The following is a 27,892-nucleotide window of genomic DNA, read 5'->3' as shown; positions in this document are numbered from 1 at the left end:
GGACTGGAAAGCAGACTTAAACTTGCAACAACAACAACAAAAACAAAGTGTTAAAATTAATACTTTCTGACCACATTTTCATTCAGTCGGTTTTATTATTTATTAGTGTTACATTTATGATACCTGATATTGCTCGGTGTAAACACACAACATTTTCCAAAAGCAAATGGACCGGTTGTAATATTACTCACAAATATGTTGCTCTGTTGACAAAAAAACGAGTAATCACAAAAAGCATTTAATCCAGCCACTATATGCTAGTGTGTTCTCATACTGTATTCTAATGGAAAATCATGAGAAATAAATGTTAACTTCAGCTCTTCAAATTCAGTGTATATTCTGTACAGGAAAATGTAAGTTAATACAAGACAGAATGTATGTGTTTGTGATGGGTACAGTGAACAATTCAATGAAGGATTAATAAAACATGCAAGCAAAACAGGAAATGTAAGCATATCAATGAAGAAGGAGATTCTGACGACTCTAAACAAGTTCAACACTTGCTTTCCGCACCACTGGATGTGTCTGTGTAAGTGCTAAATCATTCAGCTGCAACACAAATCAGTATATAAATAGAAAGTTATATATACAGATCTAAATTACATACATCCAAGATATCTGACATAGATTAGACAAATCAGATTTTGTGTCACAAACAACAAAGAAAAACTGAATTGCCATCAGTCACTGATGTTTCGGAGATAAAAACACAGGATTTCTATTTAGTGCTTATCCATTAGATCAATAACATAAGAAAATGATTCAAAGTTGCAGGTATTAAAGAAAAAAATGAAATAACTGCGTTGTGCACGAAATACTGACTTTGTTGAACAGAAAACGTTTTACTTTAGATACTTCAAGCAACTTTGCATTAAAACCTACCCATTTATATGACTTGAAACTATCTAATAAATGAATAATAACACTAAGGTTTTGTTCGCATAAAACATGAATTTGAATATTTACCAATGCTTTTTTAGAATGTATTAAATTGCAAATTTAAGTTAATGCAATTTATTTACAATTCTATGCTTTTGTGTTTCTCTTGCAAAGAAAATTCTCATTTGTTTTACATTTTTGTCTAGTGCTCCAATAGCATATTTGTATGGAAGCTTGTGTCCGACACAGAATAAAACATTTTAAAAGATAATTGCAAGTTTACATCTACCGATTCTGACTTTATTTCTCACAATTGCGATTATATATCTCACAATTATGTTATTAAGTCAGAATTGTGTGATATAGTCACAATTGCATGATATAAAGTGAGATTTGTGAGGAAAAAGTCACAATTACCTTTTTAATTTTTTATTCTGTCGGAAACGATTGCAAGTTTACATCTACCAATTCTGACTTTATTTCTCACAATTGCGACTTTATAACTCGGAATTATGTTATAAAGTCAGAATTGTGAGGGAAAAAGTCGCAATTACCTTTTTATTATTTTCTGTCGGAAACAAGCTTCCATGTTTTTGTAACAGAAAACAAGATGTTTTATTTGATTTTTTCAGTTTAAAAAACGAGTTTGCGTCGTCCGCTATTTTTTTCTCTTCTGCTCTTGTAGTGTGCGTTGCAGCTCCTTCAGGTTCTCCGACAGAAGCTCCACCTCGTCAGAACGTCCGCTCAGCTTGGCGTCAAAGATATACGCTCGGATATTGTCAATCTGTTGCAGCAGCAGCTCTTCCTCAATCGTGTCATCATCGTCATCCTCTTCATCGAACGGGTTGTTTGACGCGGCTCGAATCTCGTCGGAAACCTCTTTGAACGGGTTCCCATCTACACAATCATCTTCAAAGGGATTTCTAGGCGACTTTGCTTTCCCAGGATCGTCCTCCTCATCATCCTCATCCTCAAATGGGTTGTACTGTTTCTTTCCATTGGTCGTCTGAGAGTGCGTAGGTTTTTCCTCAACCTCCTCGAATGGGTTTCTGGCTGGCGGAGTTGGTGTGTGTGTGTCCGACGGAGGAGAGTTTCCAATCGAGCGCTGGTCTTCCTCGTCCTGAGCCGTGTCTGAGGAGGTTGTAGTGTGTGTCCTGTGCTCCAGCTCTCTCTGCTGTAGATGCTGGATCTGGTTCTGCTGGAGGTCGGTCTCCTCGGCCAGTCTCTGTGAAAGCCTGATGGCTCGACTGGTCTGTTGCGTGTCGAACTCGTCCTGAAGTTGCCTTAGGTTCTCCTCCAGCATGGCCACTTCATCGCTGCGGTTTGCGGAGCGAGCCTGGCGTAAGAAAGACTCGATGTTGTTGATCTGCTGCAGAAGCGGGTCGTCCAGCTCCGAGCGCGTGTGTAGCGTGTCTGATTGTGGGAGCCAGCCGGCAGCTTTGGTCATGCGTGGACCGGGAACATCCCCGTTCGTGCTGATGGCCGGCCGGTTCTTCTCGTTTTCCAATCGACGCTTCTGTGCCTCCAGGCCAGCCTAGGGTTACACAACACCAGAAGAGAGTTACAATGCGCGGTAACACTTTATTTGACAGTGTCCTTGTTACATATGTATTTACCATAGTAATAATAGTAAATTATGCATAATTACTAGTGGTGTAACAATTTATCGATATGGATCGATGCTACACGTAAAATATTGATATACAGGTCCTTCTCAAAAAATTAGCGTATTGTGATAGTTCATTATTTTCCATAATGTAATGATAAAAATTTAACTTTCATATATTTTAGATTCATTGCACACCAACTGAAATATTTCAGGTCTTTTATTGTTTTAATACTGATGATTTTGGCATACAGCTCATGAAAACCCAAAATTCCTGTCTCAAAAAATTAGCATATCATGAAAAGGGTCTCTAAACGAGCTATTAACCTAATCATCTGAATCAACTAATTAACTCTAAACACCTGCAAAAGATTCCTGAGGCTTTTAAAAACTCCCAGCCTGTTTCATTACTCAAAACCGCAATCATGGGTGAGACTGCCGACCTGACTGCTGTCCAGAAGGCCATCATTGACACCCTCAAGCAAGAGGGTAAGACACAGAAAGACATTTCTGAACAAATAGGCTGTTCCCAGAGTGCTGTATCAAGGCTCCTCAGTGGGAAGTCTGTGGGAAGGAAAAAGTGTGGCAAAAAACGCTGCACAACGAGAAGAGGTGACCGGACCCTGAGGAAGATTGTGGAGAAGGACCGATTCCAGACCTTGGGGACCTGCGGAAGCAGTGGACTGAGTCTGGAGTAGAAACATCCAGAGCCACCGTGCACAGGCGTGTGCAGGAAATGGGCTACAGGTGCCGCATTCCCCAGGTCAAGACACTTCTGAACCAGAAACAGCGGCAGAAGCGCCTGACCTGGGTTACAGAGAAGCAGCACTGGACTGTTGCTCAGTGGTCCAAAGTACTTTTTTCGGATGAAAGCAAATTTTGCATGTCATTCGGAAATCAAGGTGCCAGAGTCTGGAGGAAGACTGGGGAGAAGGAAATGCCTGAAGTCCAGTGTCAAGTACCCACAGTCAGTGATGGTCTGGGGTGCCATGTCAGCTGCTGGTGTTGGTCCACTGTGTTTTATCAAGGGCAGGGTCAATGCAGCTAGCTATCAGGAGATTTTGGAGCACTTCATGCTTCCATCTGCTGAAAAGCTTTATGGAGATGAAGATTTCATTTTTCAGCACGACCTGGCACCTGCTCACAGTGCCAAAACCACTGGTAAATGGTTTACTGACCATGGTATTACTGTGCTCAATTGGCCTGCCAACTCTCCTGACCTGAACCCCATAGAGAATCTGTGGGATATTGTGAAGAGAAAGTTGAGAGACGCAAGACCCAACACTCTGGATGAGCTTAAGGCCGCTATCGAAGCATCCTGGGCCTCCATAACACCTCAGCAGTGCCACAGGCTGATTGCCTCCATGCCACGCCGCATTGAAGCAGTCATTTCTGCAAAAGGATTCCCGACCAAGTATTGAGTGCATAACTGAACATAATTATTTGAAGGTTGACTCTTTTTTGTATTAAAAACACTTCTTTTATTGGTCGGATGAAATATGCTAATTTTTTTGAGATAGGAATTTTGGGTTTTCATGAGCTGTATGCCAAAATCATCAGTATTAAAACAATAAAAGACCTGAAATATTTCAGTTGGTGTGCAATGAATCTAAAATGTATGAAAGTTTAATTTTTATCATTACATTATGGAAAATTATGAACTTTATCACAATATGCTAATTTTTTGAGAAGGACCTGTTAGGTACCTTTATTTTGGCACTCTCCACATCCTCACATAGCGTCCGTCTACGCATTTCTGCCAAAGCGAGCATTTTTGTTTACTGACCACCATTGGGTAAGTTACTCAAAAAAAGTAATCCACTACAAATTACTAATTACAACTTTAAAATTGTAATTTGATTACATTACTGATTACTGCATTTAAAAAGTAATCAGATTACTAATTACTTTACTTTCAAGTTACTTTGAAAACGTATTAAAACAACAAGAATACACTACAAAGTGAAACTCAGTTCTTTCCATAATTTAATATTGCAGACATCCCAGTCTCCCGGAAGTTTCAGGAGTCTCCCGCATGTTGATAGCGGCTCCCTGATGCGCAAATTAGTTAAAATCTCCCGGAATCTAGAGCAAGAGCGCACATGTGAGACAGAAGAGACTGTGATCCAAACCGTATAGCGTGCGCACGGCGGAGAGAGAGAGAGCGAGAGACCTGTGTGTGTGTGTGCGTGTGTGTGTGTGTGTGTGTGTGTGTGTGCGTGTGTGATGCCTGTGCCTCATGAAGCGCGTTCTCCGGTAATTCATTAAAGCACCTGCTAATTAACTGACGCAGCCGGCCAAACTTGATTAGACATGCATTTTCCTAATTTTTTTTCTTCTTAACAATACATTTATAACACAAGTAGCTTCATTTTATTGACATCAGTAACTCTAATCAAATTACATACATTTTAAATGTAAGGAGTTACATTACTGCGTTATCACGAAAAGTAATTAGAATACAGTAACGCATTATACCCAACTCTGCTCTCCATACTGTCTGCCGGTGTGTCTTTGTAACGTTAATCTCATCTCAGGTGACACGCTGCTAGTCACTTCGAAAAGACGCACTAGATGAGAGGAGTTTCGTCAAAGCTGACTAAAAGTGATCGAGGATGGATCATTTCAACAAACTCATATCAAACCCGTGATATCTAAAAGCTGAAACTTTTTCACGCAACCTTGCTAAAGAAATCACAACAATAAAGTTTTTCAGGCGTCTGTGTCAGCTGGGGAGATTGACATTACAAAGATTAACCAAGTGTTTTATTATATATCATAGCAATTACTTGGTTTTGTGTAACTCTGAAACATGAAATGTGGAGTTATCTGCTTTTGCTAAAAAACAAACTTTTAATACATAAAAAAAATGTCCTAATTGGGAGGGAGTGTGTGTGCAATTTTCATAGAGTTTAATACAAAGTTATCTTTTATATTTTGGTTGCATTTGTGAGTTAATAAAAATGTAACTGGTTGTGTAAACTTGGCACATAATATCTAAATATCGATAAATCAATCGATATAGCCATGAATCGAATCAAATCGCAGAATTTTTTTGAGGTATCGCAAATATCACATTGTCGGCTGAGAGAATCGATATCATATTTATCGTGATGAACTGTCTGACTTACACCTCTAATAATTACATGCAACAAACCCTCAAGCTAACCCTATAGTAAGTACATGTTGCTAATTAATATTACTCAGTACTTACATATGTAATTACACTGTAACAACAACACCTTAAAATAAAGTAATCCAATGCGCTTTACGCCAAATGTCACATGAACAGCTTTTTTTTACTGTTGCTACTTTATTCAATTTTAACATGTGAATGTTAGTGAGAAGAAAAATTAAACGTTTGTTCTTGTTCCAGAAGCGTTTCACTCAGAAATACGCAACAATAGAGAAGCTCAAACAATTTTAAAGTCATGAAATAAAGCAAAACTGATCATCAAACTGCATGACCGTTCTGTCACCTGTCTCTCCTGCTGAGCTCTCTTCTCCAGCTCTTCTCTTCTCTTCTCTTTAAGCTCCTCGTGTTTCTCCTTGGTGGGGAGGGACGTCAGACCCAACAGTTTCTCCTATGGGACGCAAGAAAGAAGTGTTGAATGTGAGCGTCTACCTTTACCTGCAGTCGCACACATACCTTCTTAAAGATGTTTAACATTTAAAAAGATATAGGACGGATCATTAACATTTAATTAGGTTTTTTTTCAGTACTGCCATAGCTAAGCTGTTTACAGAAGCCAAAATAATTTAATTTATACAAATTAACCATTTCATAAGTGTGAAGTCTGCTCTATCTGCGTTATTATATTCCTGTGTGTGTCTCGACACTGATGACCTCTAGGCAGGGAGATCCAGAGAGATATTTTAACAGCGGGAATGACGGCTATAGTGTTTGCGTGTGTCTCGACAGTTACAAATAAAGCCACAAAAAGCTCATGGAGTGAACCTGTCAATCATCTTGATGGATGACACAGAGGACACTGACCAATAAGAGGACAGTTGCACAGAGTTCCCACAACCTCAAATTCAAGGACTTTCCAGGTCCAATAGACCTTATTCACAGCAGCGCCATCTTTGGTTTTTAAAGGGAATGAAAGCGAGGCTGTGAAGGACAGACATGCATCTCTTCAATGGGCTGTACTGTTATTTCATGTGTTTTTGGATTGTTCTGCTCATGAAACACTGGAAAAATATCCTTCCAAGAAAGTTCAGTTGACAAAAAACTCCCGACAATATAAACTGTGGAACATTTTAAGTAATCTAGGAGCTTTTTACAGCTTTTTACTTAACCCTCTGGTCCTTTACATTCAGGGGTCACACTTGGCTCAAAAGTGACCGAAGCCTTGAAATGTAACTCTTTTTTTTCCCCAGGAAAACCAATGTAATATATTTTTGTTCAATAATATTTTTTGATTATTATTTAGAATTTTGAAGTGATTTTATGATACTATGCAATATTTATTCCATTTCTATGAGCCATTTTTTTTCATTAAAACTAATATATATATATAAAAAAAAATTTATGCAATATTTCACATTAAAATAGAGTGGAGGACTTTAAAATCCATTTTTTGAAGTGAGAAACTTGCCATCTGGATGCGTTAAAAAGTAAAAACTTGTATAATGTTAATATAAACAACTGTATAGCTCCCTATATAAAGGCTAGGATGGCTTGAGGAGGATTAAATCATGGGCTAACTTTCATTTCAAAGTGAACTACTCCTTTAACGTAACGCGTAAATGCATTGTTTTACACTGTTCATAATGAATGAACTTCATGAGTCACTTCACCAGAATAAAATCTATTGACAAATGCGCACAAGAAACTCAAAGGTCCGCCAAAATAAAAGTTTGGTTTAGGGATGCACCGATCCGCATTTTTTCACTTCCGATCCGATCCCGATACCTGAATTTGGATATCGGCCGATACCGATACTATTCCGATACCAGAGCTGTGTTTGCTTTAATATTATTATTATCATTATTGTTGATTTTATATGATGCTGCAATAAACTTCTCTCTACAGGCAAGTATGATATGTATGCATGTATGTCCCAAAAGGCAACTTGAGGTAAGTATAAGGTTAGAAACAAATAAGAGACAATAAGTGTAGGCACCAGCACCAAATCTGGTAAAACGTTACACATTGCTGTTTGTATTGTTGTAAAATACATTCATAAAAAACAAGATAACAAAAATCAAAAAGATCAATTATTTTATATATAGTCTAGCTACTATAAAATTAAGACTTTTTTAATGTATAGCACAGCTGTTTATTGAGGCAGCAACATATGATAGATGGGACATTTAATAATCTTTCATTGCGCAAAAGTATTATGATATGATTATGAAAGACTCCAATACAGTGCGGCACAAAGCGCTTATGCGCATCCCAAGCGCAGAATGATGCGCTTGAAGCAACATGGAGTCACAGCGCGCAGAGCGTCGAGTCCGCATTGAAAAGTTCAACGCACAAAGGAAAGACATATTGATGCGTAGTGTATTGTACAGTATCTATCTATGCAATAGTTTATTCAGCCTTTTCTTTTAACAGTTTTAAATTTCAGTTACTGTGCGCGTGAAGAACAATTATAGTGCTCTCCAGTGTTGTGATCTAACAGACACACGTTAAAAGTAACATGATTAAAGTACAGCAAGTCCAGCAAGATAGTCATTTTATCCGAAACCATAGAGCTTTATCTACAGATCAAGTATAATAATAGTAATTGAATCATCTTGGAGAGTTTCATCGAGTTGACTGTCATAACCGAACGCGACGCGCTGTTGAATGCTGAATGAAGAATGATTGACAGCCGCAGCGGAGGGAACAGTTTACGTGAATTTGAATTTAATGACTTAAATATTCATTTCTATCTCACATTATACTATAGAATGGCTTCAGAAGACTTATAATATAGTGCACGAACACTTAATGGTGCTTTATAATACTTTTGTGGGACTTAACAATAACACAATAGTAAACACACAATATCGGATTTAGATCGGCCTCGTCTGACCGATACCCGATCCGGCAAAAATGGCAGTATCGGAGCCGATACCGATACTGGATCGGATCGGCCCCATCCCTAGTTTGGTTTAACTTGAAGAAATGAAAACTCAAACTTGTCAATCATCTTGATGGATGACGCAGAGGACATGCAGTTGCACTCGCATGTGGATTTCATGAACACATTTTGGTACACTTTGAAAGGTTGCCTTGTGAGAGCGAACCGAACCAAGAAGAAAGTGCAACATGTAACAAACAATCTATAGCTGTTAAAACGCCAACGCCCTAGCATAAACATTGAAACAGGATGATAGTGTAACTCTTATTATGATGTCTTCTGGGATGTTGTTTGCGTCACCTGAATGAAAAGCGTGGCTGTGTATCGCACCATCCTCTGCAGCTGCAGGGCTTTCGGGTGAGGCTGGACCTCGTCTTTCAGGCCCAGCGTGAGGATCTTCTTACTAATGCACACAGAAACACACACTCTGAGAATCCTGATTTAGATACAGCCATCACATCTACAGTGTGTGTGTTCAGACTACCTCAGAACATCAATGAGCTCGTAGTATTTCTGGATCTCCATCCTCAGACCAGCAGCGTTCTCCAGACTATAGGCCGTCTCGCCAGCACTGCAGAGGAACACACAATCACTTATATAGAAATACACACTTCATATATGTAGAGGAGAGCGGGACACAGCCTAACACTTCTTGACTTTCTCAGTTTCTGTGTAAATTCACTTGGTGTTTAATTTCACACGTCTAGTACAATTATGTGGTTTTGTTTTGCCCTGAACGAATGGAAGGTGACAACATGCCCCGTAGGTGGGGTACATTATAACAAGACCATGTGACAGGTTCAAATGTTATCTGATTTAAACAAAAAAATATACAAGACAAACTAAAATATTTTGTCAAATACAATTAGTGACTTTTTCATATAAAATAATGGCATTTTTTAATAATTACAAATAAACTAATTTTTGAGTTTGACTTCAACACACCGGAAAACACAGCATAGTTCAAAACATATAATAATTAATAATTCCTGAACATTGACTCTCAGTCTTTATTCAGCTTTTTCTCATGTTCTCAATAGAATTCATGAAAGTGTAGAATAGAATATCATAGTTCTATTAGGGGCTCATTGTAAAACAGTGTGACAACATGCCCCGCCTGCACAACTGTGGTTTAAACCCGGCTAGTGTTTCTGCTGGTTAGCGAAGCATTAAATAACTCAACTGTTAAATAACAGATATAAGATTAAAGTAATATCAGATTTGACTAATGTTAAATAAAAGAGATGAAAAAAGAAAAAAGTAAAAATCTACTCAAATATTCAGTGATATCTTCCAAAGATTTCTGAATTTTGGCACAGTTTTTTCTCTATATAGTGTTGATATGACAACTAGTAAATACACAGAGTTTCGTCATGCTGGCATTTGTGGAAGTATTTAAAACAAGTGTGTTACAACTCGCCGTGCGTTAGTTTGTGCCCCGCTCACTCCTGCAGTCTCTGTACGATTATAAGATCATCAGATAGGTGAACTAGTTAAAGTGAATGAAACAGATAAAGTGAACATTAGTAGTGCTGTGCTTGTGGGCTTACTTGAGCGACTCGGCCATGCGTGTGTATTCTGGAGCCTTCGCTTCAACTTTCTCCATGCACGTCCTTAACCTCTGCACAGCAAACACACACAGTACTGTGGGAAAGTCTATGCTAGGGCTGCACAATATTGAAGAGAAATGCAATATGCGATAAAGCATTAAATAATGCGATACGATAATGCTTAAAGTGTGTAAAATAGACTTAAATTATCTTTAAAATATATTTAAAATTATATAACCTACATACATGTTTCACATTCTTTTTGTGACAAGAAAACATCCCTACAGCTTCTGAAAGTGAACATCAGTGTTTTACTGTATCATAAGAAGTGTTATTTTAACATCAGTGTAAACCACGGGTTTAGTTAACAACAGAAACTCAATAATCAAACACTGCTTAGTTTTCACTGTATGAATTAATATCCTGATACTTATTAAAGCTACAAAAGTTATTCAGCCGAGAGCAGCGAGTGATTTCTCTGTCTTTTGTTCATGACTCCAGTTATTGCAAGCCGTTTTCATATGCATATCGCGATATATACATTTGCGATATTTCGATATATTGTGCAGCCCTAGTCTATAATTTATATTAGCATATACAATCACAACAATGCATATATAACTGCATGTGGAAATCATCAGGGTCCAAACACCCATGTGGAGGATTAGATGAATTATATATATACCTAAGAAGGACTTAAAGCAAGGATTCGGAAGAAACTAGAAATGTGATTCTATCATGCAAAGTTACATATTACAGCACCATCTACTGGACGATTTTCATAAAAAATTGGTACACATTTGTACAGAATGTATGAATATGTTCATTTTCATAAAGTTATTAGCTGCTGAAATTTGATTGGCCGTTGGCATTCATGTTTTTTTAATGTATCCAATTCATATAAGAGGATATGATGTGACATCCACCAAAGATGATTTATACAATTTTTTTCAGTTGTTGATGCATCTTTGTGTTCTCAGGATGTCAGTTTTGTCAAGATTTTGACATTTCTTTCAGAAGTTATAGCCCAATAAGTGAAAAACAAGTGATGCCAGACCATTTAATACACTTATATCTTCATAACACTTTAACAAACAACCCTCTACGTACACACTGGACATAGAATCATAATTAACTGTATAGTCAATGTCAATTCTATTACGTGTGTGTGTGTGTGTGTGTGTGTGTGTGTGTAGAGGGTTGTTTGAGCGACAGATGCTATTTACATTGAATGACCCTGCACTAAGTATAATCGTATAATTGTATAATCGCATCTACTGGTATTTTCAATGTTTATATGTGAATAAATGTCTAAATTAAATCAGTTCATCATAAAGCGATCATGTCTCTTCAGAAATTTTGGACTAAACCGCTCAATTCATTTGGATTATTTTCACACTCTCTTTATGAACAATTTGAAGCTTCAAAGTGGTAGTTGCGTAGACTGTCAATGGAAAGTACAGAACTGGCTCAGGTTTTATTAAAAATGATTAAATGATGACAGAATTTGAATTTTTGGGTGAATTAACCCTTTAAACCTGCAACGTTTGAGTGCATGAAGCGTCAAACATTTTACACTTCATTTTTTCAGTTAATCAAGTGCATCGTCGGTGTATTTAAAGTGAACTTTTTCTACAAATATGCGAATTTGGACACACCTAAGGATCAATCAGATGAAAAAAGAAGAACGAACATGATGTTTTTAAAGTCTGATGGATATCTGAGCTGAAAATGCCATGTTTTATTTGTTTCCATGAGAACATCAAGAAGATGTGGTCTCCAAAACCAGACTAAGCTCCGCCCTCTGCGCCGGGAGCAGCAGCTCATTTGCATTTAAAGGGCACGCACAAAAACGGCGTGTTTTTGCTCACCCTCAAAAAAGTGACAATTTTAACATGCTATAAAAACCATATCTGTGGGGTATTTCGAGCTAAAACTACACATACACACTCTGGGGACATCAGAGACTTATTTTACATCTTGTGAAAAGGACATTATAGGACTCCTTTAACTCTGAAGTTTGTACCTCGTAGAGTTTGACGATATCAGGCACATGGTCTTTTTCCTCCAGTCTTCGCTGGTACCGGAGCAGCGCGTCCATGCAGTGATGGCAACAGCGCACGCGGTCCTCATCCTTCTCCTCCAACACAGAGGTGACGGACGAGATGCTGTTAATGGACCCGCGCCGGAGGGTTTGCTGGGTCACCGGGCCTGGAGAGCCAGTCTGGCCAGGAGCCCACAACGCCTCCCTGGATCCATTGGTTAATTTATCTGAAAGCACATTACAGTACGTTCTGAAAATCTGACCTACATGCTCAGGATGACCAACAAGCAGATAAAACGTACTAAATCATACTAGATCACTAGAAAAAGTTCACGTCCCGAGTCAATCAATTAAAGGAGTAATTCACTTCAGAATTAAAATCTCCTGATAATTTCCTCTCCCGCACGTCATCCAAGATGTTTATGTCTTTCTTTCTTCAGTGGGAAAGAAATGAAGGTTTTTGAGGAAAACACTCCAGGATTTTCTCCATATAGTGACTTCAATGGAGTCCAACGGGTCGAAGGTCCAAATGTGAGTTTCAGTGCAGCTTCAAAGTCTCGACACGATCCAGCCGAGGAATAAGAGTCTGATCTAGACAAACCAGCGCACATTTATAACAAAATAAACATTTATTTACTTTATAAACACAAATGCTCATCTTGCACTAGCTGTGATGCGCCACACATTATGTAATCAGGTTGAAAGGTCACGCCTTAGGCGGATGTAACGAAAGTCAAACGCCATTTACAGAAATAAAAATAAATAAATGGAGAGTTTTTCGCATCGCCCTACCTTTTCCGCCTTATCCGCCTTATCACCTGACCGGTCAACGTGATTTCATAACTGTGCGTTCACACCGCCGCCCTGCCAACCACGCCGTAGAAAGATTCGTGGACGCTCTGACGTGGAGCGAATGCTTGGTCTTTTTTTAAACTACTTAAAGGGGCCACAAAGCAAACAAAGATGTTGATAAATATTTGTGCAGACTGCCCACAAGTAGAGTATAAGTGAACCTCATGGAATCTTTTAAATGTGAAAGTAAGAAATTGATCGATGGAAATAACAATTATAGTGACATGTTTTCTAACTTAATAATCTAATTAAAAGCCATTTGTGTGGCGTGGCTGTTGTGTTCATGGTTAAGTGACAGTCTAATTTGGATTCCCGCTGAAAAACAAGTGTTCTAGTGCAAAAATGTTGCCTTTATCAAACTCACATGATCAACCTCTCCTACATTTTGCTTGGGAACTAATGTGATCAGAACCAAAGTTTACAGGACTGCGTTCTCTGGACTCCTCTCAAGCGGGTCGCGTCATTAGCATAGAGTTGACCTGACTTCAACTCTCACATTGAAAATTAATGACTTCGCGTGCAAGACGAGCATTTGTGGTTAAAAAGTACGGCTGTAACGATACACCAAACCCACGATTCGCGTCGTATCACGATTTTTGACCCACGATTCAATACGAACCTCGATTCTTTTTTGGGAGGGGGGGTCGGCTGTTGGAGGAGGAAAAAAAAAAGAGATTTTGAGGGAAAAAATATATTTTTATTAAATAATATTTGAAAAACCTACAGGTAAATCATCTATAAATATTTGTGAGTCTTCATTTTCTTTTGTTTGCCTACTCCAGTTCTTGTTAAACCTCACTAGATATGTTTATTCTGTGCATTTTTGGTAGCCTGGGAAAACCCAGACAACTTCCGGCAAATTTAGATTTGCTCTGAAAGTTAGTCTGGCAAAGAGCTCATTCAAACCCATTTCCAATCCGTCGAAATCAAGGCACCAATCAGAAACGTAGGGGCGGGCTTTACACGATGACGACAGCGCTGGGATTTTGAAGCAGATTTTGTAGCCTACATTACAAAGATGGATGCCGCCGTCGAACATCACTCGTTCGAATCAGCTATCGTGTCTTTTTTAAGCGATTTGAACGTTTCCTTTTAGTTAAAACCAGAACAAAGAACAACACTCGGAGACGTTTCTCCTCCGCTCTGCATACGTCATCTCCTTCATCGCTCTGATTGGGTTTAGGTCTATCCGCGACGTCCGTTGGTGACGCCCCTCTCGAAATTATTTGTCTATGACGCTTTGCCAGACCCTAACTCAGTTACAACTGAGAATGGTCTGGTTTTAACCAGGCTACATTTTTGGCATTTTTTTGTGTGAAATCATATTTATTTCGTCTATCAAAAGCGTTATTTCACTTTAATTGAGCGTGAAAATAAACTCGGCGCTGAAACCGGCAGAATAAGCTAATGACAGAATTCGCTAAAGAATTCTCGGTCGCTAACGAACCTGCAGTCCTCTAAACTGTACGTTAGCCTACGGGTGCTGCACTGCTATAACAGCTAGTGACTGCTGCTCATTTCCCCCCGAAAATATCATGTTAACAACAACCCTTTACAAAACGTAATTCCTTTGTGGATCCTCTTGATCAGCTTTCTTCATGTTTCTTTGACTCATCTCAGTGTCTCAGTCTCACACACGCTGCACGCGAGTTGACCATGTTCGACACATTTAACTGGGAGTGGGGCCGTCCGCACTGTTTTATCCATTGTAGGCACCGCTCACGTTGTGTTTTTGGCTTTGGAAACGGAAAGAACACAACTCCTCCAGACAATCTCTCGGGGTACCTAGTGTCCGATTTACAAACGCCGTGGGCGCACCGCTTCACCATCTTGCTTAGAGTCAATGTTTGACGGACCTGCTCACATAGTAACAGTTGCTATGATGTGTGATTGGACAATGGCCGTTTTGGGGGAGGGGCTGGCGAGAGGTCAATTGAAGGGGTTAATTTTTTTTTATTGTGATGCAAAACTGTGGAATCATAATTATTGCATAGGCTACATATTACTCAGTACCATAATATTCCCTCAAAATGTTAAATAAAAAAATGCATTGAATTTAATGTGGGGGGGTTACATTTGAGGTGTTTGTCCCCTTTTGACCAGGAGTGTAAGTGTATGCTCCCCTATGTGATGAGCACCAGAGAGTTTCATCTAAAATATGTAAACGTGTGTAACTCACATGCCATTGGCAGAGGCAGAAACTCTGTGCACTTCCTGCACATGATGGACCCACAGAGCCGGCAATGGTGGCGGCGGTTGCGGATGTTGAATTTGCCTCCACAATCAGGACAAAACGGCACATCCTGGTCATTTACCCACGATACCACCGATTTTTCAAGTGCTGAAAAAACAAAAACCCATAGTAGTCACATTTTAAGCTATTACTAAAATGGTACACAGCATATTTTTGATATTTTATTCACATACATCTTATTTGCGCTCCATCCATGCTGGTTCTGTCAAAGGAGGTTAGCTGGAAAAGAAAAGCAAAAGTAGTCATGTGAAGCAATTTAATTAAATCCAGTTCTGTTAAAGATTTAACCCATTATCTTTGTTTATTAAACTTAAGACCCCCCAAAAATCTGCTTATGTACTTCTAGCATTGCAAGTTGCATGTTCCAAAACGTGAGCAAAGGTCAAGTTTCTGCGGAAATTGCATTAAAGTGCCCATGTTATGCTTTTTCGAATATTACCCGTCTAATAAAGCTGCTTGTGAATGTAAATGATCCAAGTGAACGACAAATAAAGTTAATGTCTCCTAAAAGAAAGAATCCATTCTGAACTGCCTGAAACAAGTCGTCAGCAATTCCATATCTATGTAATAATGTTGCATAATGCCCGCCTCTGGTCTTGATTGGCTGATCAGCATCTCTTAGCTCCGCCCTCAAACACTGTAGTTTATCTGAGACTGAGAGAGTTTGCTTTTGTGTTGTTCATGTTGAGAAGACGCTGTTTTCTTGCTGCGAATCCACTTTGATGCGAGTCAAAAAGATGAGGACTCGCGCTGGAATTAATACGGTAAAACCGACGCCATCGTTACTGTCCGTATCACTGTGTATCAAGAGCTGAGATTCAGATTTGCTAATGGCCGGTTTCTGTTTTTTGGTTTCTGACACACACTGAAAGCAGTCGACCAATCACAACAGACTGAGCCATTTGACCAATCAGAGCAGAGCAGCTCTCAGAGAGGCGGGGTTTAGAGAGACTGATGCGGCGTCTCAATTCGCCTACTTATACTACGCCCTAAAAGTATGTACTCTTTTTGTGAAGGAAAAGTAGATACTTTTGAGTGTGTAGCAGAAGAGTAGACAAGCTTTGAGACACACTATCACAACATACAATTGTTTCTTTAACTGTTGCTCTCTGTCGCCGTAAACTGGCCTGTCAATCATCTTTTCACAGTTAAAATCCTCCACTTTTCATCCTACCGTATCGAGAGGAATGCAGAAGCACGTTGATCTGCAGTCGCGGGTCGTTCATGTGGAGACGCTCCTCATATAAATGCATAATGATGCATTTAAAATATGGCCAAGCAGATCTTTATAAAAGTCTACATTGTTATTGTTGTTGATGAAATGTAACACGGATAATATTAAATAAATATTTTTCTATCAGGTTAAACTTTGATCACTCACTCAAACCTTTATCTAAACATCTCGGTCGCGAATATCCGCCATGTCTTTTTCCTGGTGTTTGTAGTTCCTCCTACGAAGTGCAATGGGTTGTGGGTAATATAATATCCACCGGGAATAGTAGTCCATCCAGGGACTTTTGACAGACTCTTTTCAACATACTATGCTTTGGGACACACTTATTCTAATCTCACACACTGTTTAGGGTGGATAGTACGGGATGCAGGGTGAATCTTCCAATAAACTGTTTTCAGGCTCTTTGAGAAATTAGGTGATGTGCAATATATGTTATGAAATGTTTGGATGCATGTAAACGTATTGTAAGAGACTCTAAAAAAAAAATTAGGAACCTTTAAAATAACAAAACAAGGGCACTTTAAGCATGTTCAACAGAGCCATGCACATGCAATGTGCTGCTGGTAAAGCATTAGTGTCTAATACTTGCCTAGAGTAAATCAATAATCAAGTAAGATGAAATACTAGGAGCGTAATGCTAAAACATTCACCTTTTCCAGTCGTATAATGCATTTATTGACTTCAATAACATAATGGTCGATTCTTGCAGCTCTTTGCTTCTTGAAAGAATCCAAGTGACTGCGAGTGGCTCCTATTTTAACAGAAGACACATTACAGTCTGACAATGACAACTGACTGTAGTCAACACCCACTGATCCAGAAACAGCTTGAATGCTAGGGCTGCACGGTTTGGGGAAAATGTCATATTGCGATTATTGAGGTCAATATTGCGATATAATAAACAAATTGTTTCATCAGTCAACTTTAGGGCTGGGTAAAAATATCGATTCATCAATGCATTCCAATTAATTGTTTCTCAATTCAATATCGATTCATCAAATCCTATGAATCGATTCAGCCTAGCGGCCAGTGGCGGCGCTGTGGGCAACACTCTAGTGACAGCGTTCAGCGTTGTATGTACAAGACGCGCTTTAAACAGCAAGATGACGGACAGCAGCTGAACTCCGTTCAAGCCTGCACCACCAACCAGGGACGTCTTTAGGCCTATTTTAGGGGGGCTGAAGCTACCCCAAAATGTTCCTAAGCCCCCCTAAATGATAATAAGAACAACAACAATAAGTCTCCGGGAGTCTCCGGCATATTTATAGCGGCTCCCTGATGTCCGAAATTAGTTCAAATCTCCCGAAGTCTAGAGCTCGCGAGCTTCAAACCGCGTAGCGCGCGCACGACAGAGAGGGAGAGTCCTTGCGTGTGTGTGCCGCACGAAGCGCATTTTTTTTATGAGTATGCACATTTTGTGCTTCTTTTTACATTTCTTTTATAACTTGAATGTATAGGAAGAAAGAAATATACTTTCTACTAATTACAGTTACATGCACTTTAGAGGTGTTAATAAAGCACTATTTGTTACAGTTGTGGTTTGTATTCAACACATGCACAATACTGTACAGTTTGTTCTGCTAAATAAACCATGACAGGAAACATGCTGGGGTCAATTTGTTCTTAAACATTGGTAACACTGCACACATTATTTAAAAATATACTCAGTATGCAATTACTTGTGTATTTACTTATTATTGAATCGATATTGAAGCTAATAAATCAATATCGAATCGAAGCCTCAAGAATTGAAATCGAATCGAATTGTGAAATTCCTAACAATGCCCAGCCCTAGTCAACTTGCTTGGTTCTAAAGCAAAATGCACACACAGATTAGTGATAATTCTGAAATGTGTATTTCTCAACTCAAACTAGCAACAACAACTAAATGATTGATAACACCTATAATGATCGATAAGCCATTGATGTCTGGACAAAAATGAACAGTATGCGCTGCATAAATTATAAATTATATATTGACTAATCCTTATTAAAGCTACAAAAGTTCTTAAGTCAAGTTTATGTGAGTAATTTTCTCTGTTTCCTTTGTTCTTTGATTAACTTTACTGATAGAAAGCTTTATTGGCTGCTGGCCCTTTAAGAGCAGCCGCTGCTGACAGAGACGAGGGTCTCACGCGCCTCATTCTCTCACAACTCTTTACGTTCATAAGACTGCCCTTATGTTATGAAGATACTCGACAAAACGACATTTTGGCATAATTGTGTGTGTTATTGTTCGTTCAAGCGCGAAAGAGAACTGTATTCTGGCGTGCGGTCTGTGCTTGCGCATGACACTGGCGCGCGTCTTTCTGTGAGTCACAGTCAGGACATTCACAGGCAGCGCGCTCTCTTTTTGTCTTGTCGCACATGAATGGTTTAAAAGCATTCGCATGAATAAGAGCGGGATTATGTAACACTGACAAAATGACAAAAAAGAACAGATGCTGCGTTAACAGCCCTAATTTGTTTATTTCATATAAAATCGCAGCATTTTGCGTCATATAATCGCATAGGCTTGACATCACGATTGCGATATGATTAATCGTGCAGCACTAGCATGTACAATAACAACCAACATTTAACTGCATAGCACTGAAAGCAGTGTGAAGGACTTCTTGCTGAAGAACGTTATAGATCTGTGTTTGTTAGTAAGAGTCTTACCGAGCTCCTGCGGCTCCCACATGTACGGGTCCACTCCTCCGTAATAAAACGATTCATAGCTGCTGTCTGTCCGCTCATCTCCGTCACGCTTTAACAGCTTGTCTTTGGCTTTCTTTGCCTTTTGCATCAGGCCTGAGAAACAATGAACAATACAACTGAATACGTCAGTTCCTTCACTTGCTTGGAAACTAGGATGTAAACTAACATGGTGTGTTAGAAGTATCAGTGTAGGAGTGCGGGGGCACAAACTAACGCACGGCCAGTTGTACAACACTTGTTTTAAATACTTCCACACATGCAAGGATGACGAAACTTATTATATTTACTAGTTGCCATATCAACACTATATAGAGAAAAAATTACACCAAAAATCTTTGGAAGATATCACTGAATATATCACAAAACTTTTTTTTTAAACGTTTTTTTATTTAAAATGAGACAAATCTGATATTACTTTAATCTTATATCTGTTATTTAACAGTTGAGATAGTTATTTAATGCTGATCTAACAGCAGAAGACACTCGCCGGGTTTAAACCCCAGTTGTGCAGCCGGGGCATGTTGTCACACTGCTTTACAATGAGCCTCTATTAGAACTATGATATTCTATTCTATACTTTTATCAATTCGATTGAGAAACCATGAGAAAAAGGTGAATAAAGACAGAGTCAGTGTTCAGCTCAATATTTTTTTATATTTTTAATCATTAAAAAATGCCTTTTTTATGAAAAAGTAACTAATTGTTTTTTATTGAGAAAATATTTTAGTTTGTCTTGTATATATATATATTTTTTTATACTTTCAATTTTTATTAGAATTTTATGTCAACAACAATAAAAAAGAAGGCAAAAAAAATAAAATAACATGCATTGAACAAAATCAGAGGAAGGCAATGAGGAGGTACCTAGTACAATTGAAACAAAAATAAGTCCAGTTGTACTCATCGAATCACTGATCAATAACCTTACATTTACAATACTTCTACCATCTTTTACATAAATTTATCGGAAACCCAATCAGTAGAATCACACAAACTTAACACACAGAGTACAGTTGTATTGGGAAGAACAGTTCTGCAGATTCTAGTGCCAGAAAATGGACCCATTTTTAACTTAAATGATGATTCTCTTAACCTTATAGTGTAGGTTAATGTTTCCATTATAAAAATGCTTTGAATTAAACTTGTCCATTGCTGTAGATCTGGGATGTTCGATTTGAGCCAAAATTAAGTAATAGCCTTTCGGGCCGCAGATAATAAAATCTTGGATAAATACAGGTCGTCCTCCCGCACACTTTCTGTGATGTTTCCGAGGAACATAACTTTACATTCCTTTGGGATATTGTACCCCAGCACGGCACCTTCTGTATAATATTGTTAGCATTAGACCAAAATGGTTGAATTTTAGGACATGTCCAGAAGATGTGGGCGTGGTTTGCGTCCCTACTTCCACAGCCCCTCCAACAGTCTTGCGGTAACCCAAGTTGTTTACTCTTCAAATGAGGAGTGATGAAAAACCTCATAAAACACTTCCAATTAAATTCTCTCCACTGTTGGGAGTTGGTGGAGGTCTGGAGTAGACAACATGTTTGATACCATTCCTCCTCCGTGAGGACAAACTTTAATCCACACTCCCATTTTGCTTCTACATAGAGTGTAGTGTTTTTCAAGTTCTCCATCAGACTCCGATAGAGTTTAGACACAATGTTATTAGTCTTTTGTTGATAAGCGCCACACATTATTTCAATAAGAGGGTTTACCACGTCAGAAGAAAATCCCTTAATTTCTTTGCAGTAGTAATCCCTCAGCTGTAAGTATCTGAATATATCCTGGTTATGACCAAAACTATCCTTTAGCTCCTGAAAACTCTTCATCTTGTTGTTTTTGATAGCTATGCAGAGAGCTGTCAGGCCCTTACTCATCCTATCTTTAAAAGCACTGTCATAAATAGCCGGCTTAAATCTGTTATCCAGTGCAATCCATCTCAGTATTTTTTGATCATTTTTAAGTTTCGATTGCTTAATCAGAGAGAACCATATCCCAAGGGAAAATATAACTATAGGATTCAGACCCTTCCTTAGAGTGTCATCTAGGCCTTCCTCTCCCAACAGGGTTTGAACATTATAATCTCGTACATGCGTTTCAATATCTTTCCATCGTGCAATATAAGAGTTATCACACCAAAGGCACAAAGGTCGTAGTTGTGCAGCTTGAAAGTATAGTTTTAAGTTTGGCAGAGCCATTCCTCCTCTCTCTTTCGGCAGATGTAAAGTAGAGAGATGTATTCTGGGGCGTTTTCCTCCCCATATGAACCTTGACACCATTTTGTCCCATTGTGCAAAATGTTGAAGTGGTATTTCCACTGGTAGCGACTGGAACAGATCCTTGGCAGAATATCATTTTTATTACATTTATTCTGCTACTAAAATCTAGCGGGTAGGTCGACCACCTCTCCAAAGCTTTTTTTATGTTATCATTTATTGGGTTATAGTTTGCTTTATATAGCAGCTCAGGTTTTTTTGTTATGATTATACCTAAATATTTCAGTGTTTTTGTTTTCCAATTTACATTTAATTTATTTTTAATTTCTTCTCCTGGGGTATAATTAAAGTGAATAATTTGAGTTTTTGTGATATTTAGTTTATAACCAGAGCAAACATGAAACTGTTCAATTACCTCCAAAAGTTTAGGAAGAGAGGTATCCAAATCCTCCAAGTACAGTATAACATCGTCAGCAAATAGTCCTATTTTGTGCTCCATTTGTCCCATAGTGATACCCTTTAATCCCTCCTCTTGTCTAATGGCCTGTGCCAGTGGTTCAATATACAGAGCAAAGAGGATGGAGTTTTAAGCGGTGGTAAAATACATTTTTTGAAGGCTTGATTGTGTTTGTGGGGTGCACTGTAACATGTGTTCATGCTTCGTTTTTTAAAAATTGCATAATTTTTCATATATTTTACCTGTATTCTACACTGCTCTGCCCCTCCTTGTTAAAAACGGTCTGATGGTTTCCGGGTTCTATGAAGCCAGTCCCTCAAAACTACGCAATGGGCTCAGATTGGTTAGCTGGCCCAGTGTGTTGTGATTCGCTAACTGTCTAGTGCACGTTTCCCGGAAACGTCACGCCCCGTACCTTTACCGTAGTTTGTGCTTTGGTGTATTATAAACAATGGCGTCAATAAAACCAATCGGCCCAAGAGAATGTTAGTGAAGATGATCAAGCAGAACCTGTTCAAGAACGGCTGTTAAACGACGTTTCAGAAATGTTTGTTTTTTGTTGTTCTTTCATTACTTTTTAGATACGCTGTTATTTAATTGTAAAAAAAAAATAAGCTTCATAAACAAGAATTTCATATAATCGTTCTAACATATTATAACACAGTCCTCAAAGGGATTTTTTTGAGTAAAGACTGCGGATCTATAGTGATCGTTACTGACTGTACGGCACCGTTACTCTTGTATTTTTAGAACGATTGTAGACAAATATCTGTCGAAAGAACTATTAACCCAAAACAAACACTAAACATCGCTGCCAAATCAAACACAGAACCATGTTTAGCATGCCTGTAGATAAACAAGCATGTAGATAAACATAAAAGCTCTAATCAAAGAATAATTTACACTAATTCCAAGTTCGCTGTTGAGATAAAAAAAAAGTTTGTAACGTTAGGTGTTTGTCGGATAATGTTAAGTATGAATGAGCATTTAACAAACCAGCAGAGCCAAACAGCGTTGTCATTTGTTTACTTCTTGCTACAACGTATAATTAACAATAGGAACTATTACAGGAAAACACATCGACGAAAAATAAATAATACTTACAGGTTGTGACCCGTAAACAACAGCTTCTGTTCTTAAAGTTGGAACTGCTCAAACTTTCAGGACAAGCCGATGTGCGAATCCTGCATTGAACTTGCGAAGATTGTGGAAGCTTTCCTCCGTAACATGTGCAGCACAGAGAGCGAGATTTGGATCATAATTATGAGAGACCGAGTAAAAAATAAATTTTAACCATTGATCCCTAACTCCCGCGTCACTAGGAAAGCTGAACAAACCGGACCTGAAATCCGGATGAAAATAACAGCAGCGTTTCGACGTTATTGCGGCAAATCATCTCCAAAACAACAATATAAAATGGCCTCGCTCCGCTTATTAAGTATTCTCGGAGGAGGGGTTTATGTAAATAATGGGATATGCTGACATCAGCAACCCTGGAGGAATGTCGTGTCCCTACCGGCCGTTTGCTGTAGTCCTCAGAAATTGAATTTTTTAAAAGCAAATATCTCCCTTTGCTTTGAACTTTGAGCGCTGTAACTTTGCAGATGTTGTTTATGCTCAAACAGCAACATTACACACTAGCTAAAGTTAGAAAAGTGAAATTGTGTTTTACCACCCCTTTAAACAACAGCCTTGCCTCTTTCCTCTGCTCAAATAGAAACGCTCTATTAGAGACCCATTCACTTTGATTCTGGCGGTAGGCTGTTGGTAAATTGCCCTAATAATATCTATTGAATCTTGATAAAATCCAAATCTTTCCAGCGTTTGGTACAGGAATTCCCACCCCACCCTATCGAATGCCTTTTCAGCATCCCGCTTTGGTCCTCATCAATCAATTCTGTAACAAATAATTCCAGTCTTTTAGCAATAATTGAAGTATACAATAATTGTAATTGAAGTATACAATTTATAATCCACGTTCAAAATGGAGATGGGTCTGTAATTAACACAATCATCTCTATCTTTCCCCTCCTTGGGAATCAAAGACACAATGGCCTCTTTCCAAGATGGTGGTATACGACCTTCCTTTATCGTCCCAATTGAAGGATCTTAATATAATAGGGTTCAGTTTGTCACAAAATTTTCTGTACCACTCCGCAGGAAACCCATCACCACCTGCAGTTTTATTAGTCTTCATTTTTCCCAGCGTCTTCTAGTGAAATCTCTTCGGTGATTGTTTTGTTCTGTATCTCCCCAATGCTAGGTAAATCTAATGAATACAGGAAAAATCTTTTCAATCTCCTCAGGCTTAGTTTCAATTTTCTGTGATTTTGGGTTTTTAATTTTGTGAATTGCAGTGTTCCGTTGGTTGTTTCCGCAATCTACGAGCAAGTAACTTTGCTGACTTGGGACCAAGTTCATAATAACTTTTACATTTATTTTTTTATTAGATCAGATAACATATTAATCTGTCATATGGTCATGTTATAATGTACCCCAACCTATGGGGCATGTTGTCACAGTTCACTTCCATTCTTTTGGGGTAAATAGAAAGAAAAATGTATACACTGTATTTATGAAACAAAACTACAAAATTGTACTTGGATGTGCGAAATTTATTCGGGAAAAAGTAAATACTCAGAGGGGGGGGGGGGGTCGGGATACGTGGATGATTCTGAATCGATTCACAAATTTCAAAAATCTATTTAAAAAAAATGTGAATAACGTAATATTGACGAAACAAAAAAGGCGTAACTCTGAAGCGCGGAAGTCGGTGGTGTGCGCAATCTGTGCGTAACAGAGACGCATGATGGCTGGCTGTTAGCTTTGTTAAAAGCTACTTTGGAAAATTGGCATAATTTCATTATGGCCCATTTTTATTTTTGTATGAGAGCTACTTTCTTTATCGTTTAGTTCTCACATCAATGTGCTGTAAACACATCTGTTATACGTAGGTTTACTGTACTGCCTCCACAGGCACAGTGTGTACTTGTATCATGTACTTTTTTTTGTATAAGCTGTTTTTGATTGTGGTATACAGCAAAAATTTCAAGTCATAAGTCTTAGAATAATTATTTATTGGAGAGCTTTGTATGTCACTAATTATTCAGAATATGAGTAAGTCCTCAAGCATTATTTTTGTATGAGAGCTGCTGGTACATAATTACATATTTTTGTATGAGAGCTGCTGGTACATAATTACATATTTTTGTATGAAAGCTGTTTGTGATTTTATTCTTGGGATTCAATTTTTTTTTTGTCTGAAAGATTATATTGCTCATTGCACATAACAGGAGGATGTTGGTTAGAAGTCTAATATTTTATGTTAGAGATTCAGAAGTTTGTATTCATTGACTACAAGTTTGCTGCTATTACAGACACACATTTATTTTCCTGTTGGTTCTTTGCAATGTTGGGACATATGCTGGCTAATGTAACCTTACATTTGACCTGCCAAATCACTTCCATTTGTTTTATTATTAAAAGATATTGGAAGTAAATCCTTTATGGGTCATTATAAATTCTTTGCCTTAAAAGTACCAAATAGTCACACACACACACACACACACACACACACACACAAAAAAAAGACGCACCGATAATCGTTTTAGCATCGCAGCCCTCTGAATCGTAATCGAATCATTGAATGGCTCCTCCCCCTTTTCAAATAGCAAATAGTTTACAGACTGCGAGTCATACTTGACAGGACCAAATCTATAGTGGACTCAATAGTAGAAGTGTGAATAAATTCTAGCTATTTCATTCTTAACCAACGTACAATTGGAAAACTTCATGAAACTGGAGCGCTTGAGCTACTGAACACTAGGGCTGTCACAATTGCTCAAAAATGACGTTTGAATATTCCCTCTAAAAAAAACGTATTCGAACATCTGGTTGCGCATTTTGTCAATGACGCACATTACGTCAATAACAGGACAAATTAATATAAAGATACATAACTACTTGTATAGGTAGTTTATTTAAGTTTAAACATATCTGACAATGTATTACCTACACAAAAACAAGTAAATCAACTAATGGCCAAGACCGCAGATCTCACTCTGGCTCTTTCTCTCTCTCTCTCGCCCTCACGCCCTCTGCGCATATGGTTTAAATTAACAACAACAATAAACAGATGTTGAGTGCTGATCAAGAGTTTTTTGAAAGCAATTTAAGGTCGCGACTTTATCGAGATGTGATCTCATGTTGCTAGTGGTCGAATGGTATGCTAACTGTATCTTACATAGCTTGCATGCAACTTCATCTCGCGGCTCCACAATTTTACCCTCTACCGACAAAAATCCAAAGTAGGCTACTTCCAGACATGGCTTTTTAGATTTTGGGGGGTTAAAGTCACTTAATCTGCTGCGGTCGAGTTGGGCTCTGCACTTTCTGCCATCTTCCATGTAAATCAACTTTCAGCTGTGCCAGTGCGACTCCTGTGACCTGTCACTGATCCCTCGTGTCCCTATGGATCCCTCAGGCAGCGCGCCCACTCGCAAAGCAGACAGCCGCGCCACTGCTACCGCGGGCGTGTTTTTCCACATTCGAATATTAATTTTCCCTTCGAAATTATGTTTTTTAAAACTATTCGAATATATATTCGAATTTAGAATATTCGTTGACAGCCCTACTGAACACACACATCTCAACCCATATTACTCCGTGACGTGTCAACACTCGCTTCGGCGAGGTGGTGTTTAAAGCATAGGGGGCGGAGCTTCAGATTCTAGAGAGCATGTGATTGGACAGAAGATGTGAGGAGAAGCTGAAGTCCGCGGTGATGTCATAAAAATCCCTGATCCATTTTAGCAGTAGTGAGAGACTGCAAGTTTTGAATGCTTATATCTCCTAAAGCGAATTCCGTCATTGTTTTGGAACACCCTAGCTTTTTCATAACCTTAAGACTAACATATTCATACTAAAAGCTAAAAAACTTCAATTTTAATCTCTTTTAAATTCAGACTTACTCTTCAGCTGACCACCGACGTGCCGGTTGTCTCCAGAGTGTTCCTCTTCATAATGGCCTTGTAGCTGGTAGAAGGACTGAAGGTCTTTCAGACAGAGCGGGCACAAGAAGCCCTCCTTCACCTCAGCCGAGTCCTCCAGTGACGGCGCGTAGATGGAGGCCATGAGGTGTGTGTGAGAGTCTGTGTCAGATCCAATGCTTCTGAGATCACGCTGCACCTGTCTGACAGCACCGGCCACCCCAGACCCTTTCCATCACTCAAACAATAAAAAATATATTAATATTGCATAACCAATTATGTGACATCTCAAGATAAAACACCTGGTTAAATACAATATTGTCTGCACAATAAATGCTTTAGTACCCGTATGCGGTATGATGGCATAATGTACTTCCATTAAAAAATATGATATAAATTCCCATACTTTTATTTAATATACACGTACATAATGCATTCTATAGATGTAATCATTAATTTAACATATATAAATAACCATATTTAAAAGAGCTAAACTGAGTGATAAATGTTGTGTTTTGATGTTTAATATGAAAATAAACATAATTTGGTTTTATTACATGAATAGGTCTGGTGTCATTCCTATTATCTAACTGTAACATGCTAACTATAAGAGACTTCGCTGATTAGGAGAGCCATTGTGAATTGAACAGCTTTTACTTAGCTTAGCATCCTTCTTTTATGGATTTTTACACTACACCTTTTCATCACCGCAGAAGAATTTTGTTGTTTTTTTCGTTATTGTGTTTTAACTTGATAAATGTGCGATTGTCCTCTATTGTAAGCCTTCTTGCCTGTGTATGATAGTTTGTAAACAGGCCTAACCTAAACACACTAACAGATGATAAAATAACACGTTCATCTACCTTATTCCTTAGCGACAAGCTTTCGGTGTTTTTAACATCCTCTTAAGAGTGAATGTTTAGAGATATCAATAATAAAAGCGCTTTAAACGGGGAGTAAAGCGGAGAACATACATGATCGTGTGGACTCTCGGTTCACTAGGCGTGATCACAGGATCTCTGAGCTGCGCAT

The 27,892-nt window shown here is 38.5% G+C and overlaps 1 protein-coding gene across 2 annotated transcripts; it reads right to left on the bottom strand.

Moving 5' to 3' along the window:
* Positions 1 to 75: 75 nt before the first annotated feature.
* rbsn (rabenosyn, RAB effector) lies at positions 76 to 27,892 on the bottom strand. 2 transcript variants are annotated; one of them, XM_077230304.1, is made up of 12 exons: positions 27,835 to 27,892; positions 26,843 to 27,098; positions 19,158 to 19,289; positions 17,147 to 17,247; positions 15,436 to 15,481; positions 15,188 to 15,349; positions 12,139 to 12,383; positions 10,113 to 10,183; positions 9,047 to 9,133; positions 8,863 to 8,965; positions 5,965 to 6,069; positions 76 to 2,413 (listed from the first exon to the last, which is right to left on the bottom strand). In XM_077230304.1, exons 2-12 carry the CDS (start codon positions 27,003 to 27,005, stop codon positions 1,538 to 1,540), a joined length of 2,091 nt encoding a protein of 696 aa, XP_077086419.1. In that variant the 5' UTR covers positions 27,006 to 27,098; positions 27,835 to 27,892; the 3' UTR covers positions 76 to 1,537. The 2 variants fall into 2 exon arrangements, with proteins under 2 accessions (XP_077086419.1, XP_077086418.1); XM_077230303.1 differs by having other exon boundaries at positions 27,724 to 27,890.

The sequence above is a fragment of the Siphateles boraxobius genome, unplaced genomic scaffold, assembly GCF_051911475.1.
Source record: "Siphateles boraxobius isolate OS27281-9 unplaced genomic scaffold, OSU_SipBor_1 141, whole genome shotgun sequence".
NCBI lineage: Eukaryota > Metazoa > Chordata > Actinopteri > Cypriniformes > Leuciscidae > Siphateles > Siphateles boraxobius.
This window is presented reverse-complemented; position numbering and strand designations above follow the sequence as displayed.

Bases quoted from the DNA above. Each gene is read 5' to 3' on its own strand.
- rbsn (XM_077230304.1), bottom strand. From the start codon at position 27,005: ATGGCCTCCATCTACGCGCCGTCACTGGAGGACTCGGCTGAGGTGAAG. The intron at 17,248-19,157 runs GTAAGACTCTTA...CTGTTAAAATAG, and splicing joins GTGGGAGCCGCAGGAGCTCG to GAGCCACTCGCAGTCACTTG. The intron at 15,482-17,146 runs GTGAATGTTTTA...TTTCTTTTCCAG, and splicing joins GCATTATACGACTGGAAAAG to CTAACCTCCTTTGACAGAAC.